Raw genomic sequence first — 10,540 nt, 5'->3', positions numbered from 1 at the left:
TCATTCCAAAAACTCAGAAGAAGTCTATTTAGTTTGGCTTTTACTTTTAGGTGCTGAATATGTGTTTTGAGATGTTTAATATTCTACCTGAATGTTTGTTGATACCAGTGATAGACAAAAATGACAGCACAAGCACTATCTTAAACGATATGATTGAGTGATTCCTGAGTCAATAAAACTGCAATAAAAGGAACTCCACTACTGTGGAGTTGATAATCATATTAGGGTTTGTATAACACCCCACAAGCAGTAAAGGACAGCAGAGGTCACTTTTGTTACAGTCAGACAATAAAGATACAACTAAGTTGAAGTGAATCATTTACTTTTTCCCCATTCAATAGTGATGTTCAACAGATAAGCGATTTTTGAAGACTTATCTCCATCTGATTACACCTGCAACAAGATTGTGAGCATTTATGGAATATGCTTTTTATGCACAACCGAACCTTGGAATGTAACATAAAAAGAGAATTGGCCACTTCAAAATGGATAACAGGAAACTGTTAAGGAGACGATGATAATATAAACTGCAAGCAAAGGTTCATATTATGTAAGTTCTTTCAATCATGCTTCACGAAGTATAAGTACTGTAAAAAATTAAAAAAAAAACAACTATAGCATCTAATCAATAAATGTAGGGTATCAATTTGCAGCCCCTTTAATTGGATACATTTTAGTAATATATTTTGGGTAAAGAGTATCTTTATTCATGTGTCATCTTCCAAACCACTTATCCTATTCAGGGTTGCAGGGAGGTGCTGTAGCCTATTCCAGCCGTTGACGGGCAAAGGCAGACTACACCCCGAATTGGTCGCCAGCCAGTCACAGGGCACACACAGACACTGCCGCTGAGCGGGAATTGATCCCACGCTGCCCGCACACACCTCGGGCGTGTGTACCACTACACTATCAGTGACCCCTACCTTTATTCAAAGCTATGAATACATACATTGAGTAAAGTTAACCTCACCTTTATTACATTCTAAAACTAAATTACTCAATTAAGCATACATGTGTGTTTGCAGCTGCTGTCATTCATTTTTCGTGAGAACGGAAAACTGTCTTCATAGACAGCAATCACTCATGCATTGCGTGATTCTCGTGTTTCCGACAGATTTGAAGGCAACATTCAGGCTTCATGGTCTCCATAGCGACAAGACTCTGAACAATTCCCGTTAGTCTTTGTCTCTCACACTAACGTAGCACTCAAGTCGTCTGGAATCATAAATGAAGCGTGACTTGCAAGGTTAACTCGACAGTAATAACTAATAAATAACCAGACATATCACCAAACCAATAAATCTTTATAAAATTGTAGTGAAGGACGTCGTACTAAAGTGCCAGGTAACAAAAGTCAAATCTTTCAGTCCTTGTTTTCGCTGTAAATGAAAGCGTTTGTGTTTTGTCTTGTACTTGTAAGCCCCGAACGAGATGCCGCTGATTGTGACAGACCACTCGTGGACGCAGACAGAGTCAATGGTTTTCATCAGCGTGCCTCTGAAAGGAACCAAGAAAGTGGACATAGTGTCGTCAGACGAGTACCTGAAGGTAATATGGAGCTAAGCTAACACATCATGCATTGTATTAGTTTCTCAGTAACTGACAAACACACGTTACATACTATATATATATATATATATATATATATATATATATATATAGAGAGAGAGAGAGAGAGAGAGAGAGAGAGAGAGAGAGAGAGAGAGAGAGAGAGAGAGAGAGAGAGAGAGAGAGAGAGAGAGAGATAGATAGATAGATAGATAGATAAAAGAAAACTATACTATACTATAGTTTAATATAGATACATATGAGGTTTGTTTTTTTATTTCCATTAGGTTCATTTCCCACCATTCCTGCTGGAAGTGTTCCCTTCTGAGCTTGTAGATGATGACCAATGCTCAGCAAAGATTGGAAACGGTGTAGCTGTCATCAGTTTGTCAAAGAGGACCAACAAACTTTGGGAACATTTGTCAATAAGTACATGTAAGACTGCATGTCTCACAGTTAAAATATTATTACAATTCCTCCTATATGAGTATGACTTGAAAACTAATTCTTTTATGTAGTGAGATATTTTCTCTTGTCTGCTTTGTTTCAGATGATAAAGAAACAAAAAGGGAAGTCAGAGAGAGAGCTCTGTCCAAAATGCAGGAAAAGCTTGCTGCAGAGGCCAAAAATAGATCAGAGAAAAGGCATAATGAGAAGAAATATACACTGAAGACAATGATGAATGTAAGAAACTCTTTGGTTGTTTAAAACAACTTTTTTGATTTCCATTGATGACCCAATAGAGGCTCCATTAGGGGGCCGTAGTGAATGTGTGACAACTGATTCAATACATGTCTGAATAATGTGAACCCACGCATAATTGTATTTGTATTTTTTGTACCTATCCTCCGTTATTCATAGAAAAAAACGTATTAGCTGTTATTGTGCTTATGCAATACAATAATAGTCATGCTTTGGTGGCATGTTGTGACTGCTTGGTATCAACGAATTGTGCTGAAGTCAGATGAGTAGCTTCCATCTTTGGCATCTCGATGCCGAGGAACTATTTTGAAGTGACTTGAGGGCATTTCATTTGAAAAATATTGTGTTACTCTGCCATTTTGTGGCATTTATAGGCAATTATGGACCTTTTGGGTGAGGGAGCATGAATGACTTTCAGATTTTCGCTATTAACAGCACAGCGCTTGCCCTGTCCATCATGAATAGTTAGTGAACATTGAATGTGCCTTCATCCAGATCTCACCAAAATGTACGTCTCGCTTCCACTCTACATTCACGGCAGAGCTGATCCATAATTGAAGTGCTGTTGAGCTGTTGCAGCTTCACGCATTCAGACAATTAGGTGCGTAGCAAATCAGCGCAACAATGATAATTGTTTCAACTTAGTTAAAGCAGGTGTTAAACTTCACCTTCCGCTCACCGATGTTCAACATTCCCCTTCAGTTACTCCTCAGATGCTACCACGGAAGGTAACAAAATCTCAAGTCGACTTCACTCCACAACTTGCATTGGTGTTACACACAAAGCAGCAAGACAGGAATAAGCAATCACAATGCCAGCCGAAATTGCCAGTCAAAAAGCAACTAAAATATTGGGCTTTTTTTTGTTTTGTTTGCATCTGTGCTAGTATTTTTACAGCACAGGATACATACAGGTACAGATACAAACAGCAATGACTGCTATTAAAAAAAAGCTGCCTTACATAACTCCAACCCTCACTGGAGCAGTTCACAGACGAGTGTGAAGATCTTGGGATGAAAATCAGCACCTCCAAATCTCAGACCATGGTGCCCCAAGTGGAAAAGATCAAGAATCTTGGGTTATCGTTTACGAGTGAGGGGAGGATGGAGCGAGATATCGACAGGCGGATCAGTGCAACGTCTGCAGTGATGCGGACTTTGTTTCGGTCCGTTGCGGTGAAGAGGGAGCTGAGCCGAAAGGTCAAGGTCTCAATTTATCGGTCGATTTACATTCCTACCCTCACCTATAGTCACAAGCTGTGGCTTCTGACCGAAAGAACAAGATCCCGGGTACAAGAATGAGTTTCCTCTGCACGCTGTCCGGCCTATCCCTTAGAGATAGGGTGAGAAGCTCGGTCTTCCGGGAGGGACTCAGAGTCGAGCTGCTGCTCCTCCACGTTGAGAGGAGTCAGACGAGGTGGCTCAGGCATCTGATTAGAGTGCTTCCTGGACGGCTCCCCGGTGAGGTGTTCTGGGCACATCCCAACGGGAGGAGGCCGTAGGACACGCTGGAGAGACTATAAATGTCTCCCAGCTAGCCCCCCCCGGAAGATTCGGATGAAGTGGCTGGGGAGAGGGAAGTCGGGGCTTCCCTGTTTAAGCTGCTGCCCATGGGACCCAAACCCGGATAAGCGGAAGAAAACGGATGGTGTCATGTCACCTTCCAAACCGCTTATCCTATATAGGGTCGCGGGGAGTTGCTGGAGCCTATCCCAGCCGTCAATGGGCGAAGGCAGACTACACCCCGAACTGGTCGCCAAACAGTCGCAGGGCACACACACAGACACCGTCACTGACCGGGAACCGATCCCACGCTGCCCGCACACAACTCAGGCGTGTGTACCACTACACTATCAGTGACTATGGATGGATGGACTTAAATAAATTAAAGGTTCAACAGGTCTAAGGTGTTTGCGCAGTCCCGTATAACCACGTTTACTATCTGGTAATAGATTGAAAGTGAAGAACAACAAAGAATCCAGAAAATGAAGGATGATGAACGAGAGAGAACCACTGCTGAACTCGAAGCATGGCAGCTGAAGGAGAACAAAAAAGCTGAGGAAGAAGCACAGCTCAAACTCCAGCGTCAGACCAATCATTTAGACAAAGCAAGAGCTGTGAAACACAACTGTGAGAATGGCGGACCTAGTGGAAGAAACGTTATATTTGGTGAGTAATGTTATGGTGCCATGTTTTTTGAGTATGTTTTTTGCTATTGTACAGTGCGAAACAATGAGTACACCCCCCTTTGAAATGTTTATTTTTTTTATCCATTTCTGTCTACTAATCATCTCCCTTAAGCCATTCGTATGCAGGTGTACTGCGTTGTCTCATCAGTCATCTTCTCTATGTCCATTGTGTCGTGACTTGTTAGTTTGCATGGTAACATACAGTATGTAGCAAAATGTGTACCCAAGTGCAGGGAAGCAGGGAGACAAGAGAGGGGAGCAAGAGAGTAATCACAAAAAAAGAGAATTGAATTTCCAAGAGCAAAACTGACAAACAAGGTGCATGGAATATCAAAATTAACAAAGTCAAACAAAGCAAGGGGAGACGTGAAACAACAGAAACAATCAGCAGACCTTGAAATGCAAGTGCTGGTGTTTTTAGCGTTAACCACTCAAAAATTATCGTTTTCGGGCTTTCCGCCAACGTGTGGACAAAATGCCAAAACAATATATATATATATTTTTTTAAATACACTGAAATGCATTTTTGCATAGACAGGGCCTGCACAAGACATGAGTGGCAGAAGGGAGCTGATTGGTAGACAAAGACAGATATTGATGACAAGTTGTCAAGAGGTGGAAACAAAAACCTAATGAACAAGACAAGACAAAACAAATTGGACACAAGGAAATCCTAACAAAAAAATGAAATAAAGAAAACATCACGACAGACAACAACAGCAAGTTTCCGAATGTTGATTGACACTGAAATTCATTTGTTGAAAAATTCAATTTTTGTGTGTGCACATTACAATTTCCAATCAATGGTCCAAATTCGGCGTCACAGTGGTTGACTGGTTAGCACGTCTGCCTCCCAGTTCACAGGTCGTGGATTCGATTCCGGCCCCGGCCTTCCTGTGTGGAGTTTGCATGTTCTCCCCGTGCCTGCGTGGATTTTCTCCGGGAACTTCGGTTTCCTCCCACATTCCAAAAACATGCAAGGTAAGTTGATTGGACACTCTAAATTGCCCCTAGGTGTGATTGTGAGTGCGGATGTTTGTCTCTGTGTGCCCTGCGATTGGCTGGCAACCAATTCGGGGTCCCCCCCGCCTACTGCCCGGAGACAGCTGGCATAGGCTCCAGCACGCCCGCGACCCTTGTGAGGATAAGCGGTATAGATAATGGATGGTCCAAATTTGTGTGAGTGTTTTACATTAGTTGAGTAGAAAGCCATGGAAAAAATTCAGATTCCACTACATGTTGGAGTGTGCTTATTTACACTGAGCGCTGTACATAGTCAACTGTCGTTCAGAATTGTATTCTTACATTTAGATCAAATAAGTATCAGTGAAGCAGAGAGAAAGAAAAAACAAGTGGATCTTCCTGCTCCAAGAGTTCCAGGAAGCATTCAAGTCTCATTCACTCCTCGGGTTTTCCCCACGGCCCTCAGAGAGTCACGAGTTGAGGAGGAAGAAGAGGTAAGTAACATTTTCGTCCAGACTCTAAACTGTCCAACGACAACAATTCATGCAAACAAACATTAAATAACGAATGATAAACGGCATCCAACACCTGTGCTCCTCTGCTTTGCCACAGTGGCTGAAAAAGCAAGCAGAGGCCAGACGTGTGGTCAGTGCAGATATTGAAGAGCTGAAGGACTTAAGTGAGGAGGAGAGGAACCCCGAGTGGTTGAAGGAGAAAGGCAAGTACGTGAAGTCTGCTCTCATCATCCTTGCTAACTCTTGTCCCGACTTGTGCTGAGTGAAACGACTAAATAAATGATTTCTTTCCCCAAGCAAGTGTTTTGCCGCTGGAAACTACTTGAGCGCGATGAATGCCTACAACCTGGCTATCAGACTCAACAGAAAGATCCCAGCTTTGTATTCCAACAGGGCCGCATGTCATCTCAAGTTACGCAACTTTCACAAAGCCATTGAGGACTCCTCTCAGGTCAGAGTGGTCCGAATGTTATATGCCTGACTAATTCGGTGTGGCAAATGATTGTCACATCAACACTATTGCTTGAAATCATCGATCAATCTATCCATCCAGTCGTAATTTTAAAAAAAAATGAGCCCCTTAGTGCTAGTGCAGAGACTTTTATGAGTGACAGATCTCATGAAGCAAAGTGTAGGAATATCAATATAAGGCACACAATAAATACTGGCAGCCAGACTTTTGCAGACAGATTTATGCATATGAAACATTGATGCAGGTCTAAGAAATCTACACTGCCGGTCTGCACTAATCATAGTAAATAGTGCACTGTAAGAATACTGTGCCATCGTATAATTCTACACCTGACATCAATAAGACATTAACCTGATGATGATAGAGGTGGCTACAAAAGATGATAATTATCAGATTATCCTTTTTCTGTTATGCTTGTCCGCATTAGGATCAAGGATAATCGAATTTCATCCCAGATGATTTTGAGAGGTATACCATTGCTGGTCGCTAGTCCATCGCGGACACATACTGACAACCATTCTACATTTAATAAATTATTGATAGGGAAAGGCAAAACAGCACAGTAGTAAACAGGTTTAGGCTCCTGCAGTCAAGTACCGTGCGCATCTCGTCTAAAGTTTGAAAATTGCCTCTGATGAAATTTATATCCAACCCAGGTTTTATGATAATGCTGTATTTCAAAATATATTAGGGTGGTGGTTAAGACTGAAGTGGATCTTTCTCTGCAGGCGCTTGAACTGCTGACTCCAGCCGTTTGTGCCAATGCGGCTGCCCGGGCGAGGGCTCATGTGCGTCGAGGCTCCGCTTTCTGCCAGCTGCAGCTCTATGCGGAAGGTCTGAAATGCACCACCCGGCGTCTGACTAAGCACAGCTGTATATGAAAGCACTCAAATTAACAAGCTGCACACGAAACAGCAACTCTTCTCATCAGATTTCAGTAGGAAAATGGACACACAGTAAAGTACTGTTGTAATGTTCAAACTGGACTATTTCTGGTAATTTGACAATTTACAGACTGTCAACTTTTGTTTACCACACAGCAAAACACTGAAGACACTGAAGCTTCCCATAAAACGTATACTTTTCAAAAATCTAGTCCAACCCAAATTGTCTGCTGTCTACTAAATCAATTTTCCATTGATATTAGGGCAATCATTGTATAATAGATACTACTAAATTCTGGTGAGATCACCTCAAGGCCTGTCTAGTGTGTGTGTGCAACATCAAGGAACCCGGCGACAGGGCTCCTCTATTAACGACAAAGGTCTTTCCCTAACCCCATTTTATACGTACAGTAAGTTGGGACACACAGTAGTCTATCAGTGACCTGCTCTAACACAGTACAGTAAATCCCTGCTATTTTTGGAGGTTAGGGACCTGCGAGCAATTGATGCACCCCACCCCACCCCACAAAAATAACTTGTACAATTACCTATAAATGCCACATGATGGTAGTAAAGCCTTATTTATGCCCAAAGGAAAAACGGTAAAGGAAATAAGCATTATGTAGAAAATTAAGCCCAGAAAAAGTTTGCTTTTTACTTACTACTTGATTATGAGTGTGATGGGCATTGTTCTATATATGTGTGAATTATTTTTTTCATGAAAGACTGACTGTGGATGATATAAAGAATGTCATTGAGGTGTTTTGTCACACTAGATGCAACTCCCCAATTTACTTCAACTGTCAGGTGTGTAGGAATTCTGATGGTCAATTTAAAAGCAAGCATGACCAATGAAGCAGATTTTATAACATTTATTGAAACAAATACACCATGCAACATAAAATAAGTGAACAACCAAATAAAACAAATGTAGGCGGATGAGAGCCACGGAAGGAAGACGCAGGTGCAAACATAAACACTAAAACCCTACACAAGGCTGCGAATGGGTAACAGAAAATCTCAGTAATAAAAGCTAAAGTGAAACGAAAAGTAACTAGTAGAAGAAAACCAGACAGAAGAAGCACGCGAGTATCAAAATGACGTGGAAACGGTAACAGAAGAAACAATAACTCTGCAACTCCCTTCTATTAGTCCTGCGTCCCGTTAGCCTGCTAATGACAAGTGCCAGCATGTGCGACGCAGGAGACTCCGCCCACCGCCACTCTTCATCGAGACTGCGACAAAAAGGCAAGAAAAAACAAAGCAGAGCAGCATTACGACATCAACATAGTTCCTTGGCGCAATGATGCCACAAGATGGCGGCAAAATAATTATTTTATTGATTCAGTCTTTTGCAAATGGGAAACCCAAATGTATTGGCTTCATTATGAGATGTAACCCATATAACATAATGGGTTCGCTGTAAAAAAAAAAATAAAAAAAAAAAAAAGAAGTCTTCTAGGCCATAAATAAATACAAAAATCAAATAGGAAACAGCAAGTGAGTAACTTGAACTGGTCTTTTTGTGTTACATGATGATGTATTTTGTCACCGTTGAGTAATCTACTGTATTTCATTGCATGAAGTTCGAAACTTCAAATTGTCTTACCCTACGTCGCTATCAGAGTACCCCCATTTAATGAAGTTTAACCACTAGAGGTGTGCATCTCTCCAATAAAAGATGACCCGCTATGTATCTTGGTCCACATGGTGTGATACAATTCAAGAACAGTACATTGATTCAGTGGGAATACAATTCAATATGGTAAAGCTGTAGCTTTTGTCATGTTTATTCATATCCAACAACATTCAAATGCTCTCCAAACTATTCAAACTTAAATTAAAAAAATATATATTTCAGCAACATCAAACTAATTTATACTGATTTATAGTTGGTGTGCAGCTCTCATAAAAGATCATTCTACACGTATTTCAATACATGGGATGTGATAAAATTCAATGATGTAACCATTTTTAAATGTAACTATAAATTCAATTCGGTTTGTTGAATAAAAAACAATTTTCCGATTCAAATCGTTTTTCGTTACTCTCGTACCCTCATAGTGAGCTGCCCTGAGATCACCCACATTTGACTATCAGTGATATTAACTCATCTAACTCTTTCCACAGGACTACAAGAATACCAAACTGCTTTAAAGATTGACCCGAACAATGAAGCACTGCAGGCAGACACACAAAAAATCCGGGACATCATTCAAGGAGGTTCAGAATAGGCTGTGGCAAAGTGAAAGCCTTGATGCTAAAAAGCTTCTTTGTCATTTTGGCATTGGATTTGGCAGTTTGTTGAATGCGACAAACAGTCAAATGCTAAATGAAGACACTCGCAACGAGCATGGAGAAGACACAAACACTGAATAAACGTGGCAAATGGCTGGAGTTGGAGTCAGCACTCCTGGCCACACCCCCTTAAAGAGACACATGAATACTACTGTTTTGAAATAATTCCTTGGCCTAAGTTTTTTATACCACAAAAACTTGGCATTTGAACTAGGGTATGTAGTCTTTTTATTTCCACTGTACTTTTGACAGGTATAAACTGCTCTGTATCATGAAAATAAAAGGCTTCTACTCAAGAAAAAGAAAGTTAGTAATTTGGTTGTTTTAAACACATACCTGTCAACTTGTAAGTTTTCCCCGTATTTGATATGTTTTTGGATCAATTCGAATTGTGTACGCCGTATAACAATTTTTGTACGGGAAAAAAAAAATTGGTTAGCACGTCCGCCTCACTGTACAGAGGTCGAGAGTCTGAATCCGGTCTTTGGCCTTACTGTGTGGTGTTTGCATGTTCTCCCTGTGCCTGTGTGGGTTTTCTCCGGGTTCTCCGGTTTCCTCGCACATTCCAAAAACATGCATGGTAGTTAAATTGAACTCACTAAATGGTCCCTAGGTGTGATTGTGAGTCTGAATGGTTGTTCGCCTATGTACCCTGCTATTGGCTGGTGACCAGTTCAGGATGTATCCCGCCTTCCGCCCAAGACAGCTGGGATCAGGCTCCAGCACGCCCGCAACCCTTAAGCGGATTGGATAATGGATGGTTGGTTTTAATTAGTTTTTAGACCGAGTTTGGTTGTTTTTATTTGTTTTTGAGTGGAAGATTTAAAAAAAAAAAAAAAAAAAGGTCGCTTAGTATTGTGAAGTAAAATATACTACAATTCACAAACAACTGCTTGACCATCCTTATTTTGAAATTCAGTACAGTTAAACAGAAACAAATACAGTACATTTAAAAATAAACCCCAAATGC

At 41.0% G+C, this 10,540-nt stretch overlaps 1 protein-coding gene across 2 annotated transcripts; it reads left to right on the top strand.

Annotated features, from left to right (window-relative positions):
• The first annotated feature begins 1,146 nt into the window (after window positions 1–1,146).
• On the top strand, window positions 1,147–10,258 carry dnaaf4 (dynein axonemal assembly factor 4). 2 transcript variants are annotated; one of them, XM_086029664.1, is made up of 10 exons: window positions 1,147–1,344; window positions 1,421–1,548; window positions 1,836–1,983; window positions 2,099–2,232; window positions 4,202–4,418; window positions 5,750–5,895; window positions 6,014–6,123; window positions 6,214–6,367; window positions 7,117–7,222; window positions 8,425–9,340. In XM_086029664.1, the coding sequence occupies exons 2-10, from the start codon at window positions 1,432–1,434 to the stop codon at window positions 8,577–8,579; spliced, it is 1,287 nt and encodes a 428-aa protein (XP_085885790.1). In that variant the 5' UTR covers window positions 1,147–1,344; window positions 1,421–1,431; the 3' UTR covers window positions 8,580–9,340. The 2 variants fall into 2 exon arrangements, with proteins under 2 accessions (XP_085885790.1, XP_085885791.1); XM_086029665.1 differs by lacking the exon at window positions 8,425–9,340 and adding an exon at window positions 9,403–10,258 and having other exon boundaries at window positions 1,322–1,344.
• The last annotated feature ends 282 nt before the right edge of the window (window positions 10,259–10,540 follow it).

The sequence above is a fragment of the Filicampus tigris genome, chromosome 4 (genome assembly GCF_054856515.1).
Source record: "Filicampus tigris isolate MCC_2025a chromosome 4, RoL_Ftig_1.0, whole genome shotgun sequence".
Taxonomy (NCBI): domain Eukaryota; kingdom Metazoa; phylum Chordata; class Actinopteri; order Syngnathiformes; family Syngnathidae; genus Filicampus; species Filicampus tigris.
The sequence above is the reverse complement of the archived record's forward strand: the minus strand, read 5'-3'. Positions and strand labels throughout refer to the sequence as shown.

Coding starts and splice junctions, on each gene's coding strand:
- dnaaf4 (XM_086029664.1), top strand. CDS start 1,432: ATGCCGCTGATTGTGACAGACCACTCGTGGACGCAGACAGAGTCAATG. Junction 4,419..5,749: donor TGGAAGAAACGTTATATTTG/GTGAGTAATGTT, acceptor TCTTACATTTAG/ATCAAATAAGTATCAGTGAA. Junction 7,223..8,424: donor GCTGCAGCTCTATGCGGAAG/GTCTGAAATGCA, acceptor CCCTTCTATTAG/TCCTGCGTCCCGTTAGCCTG.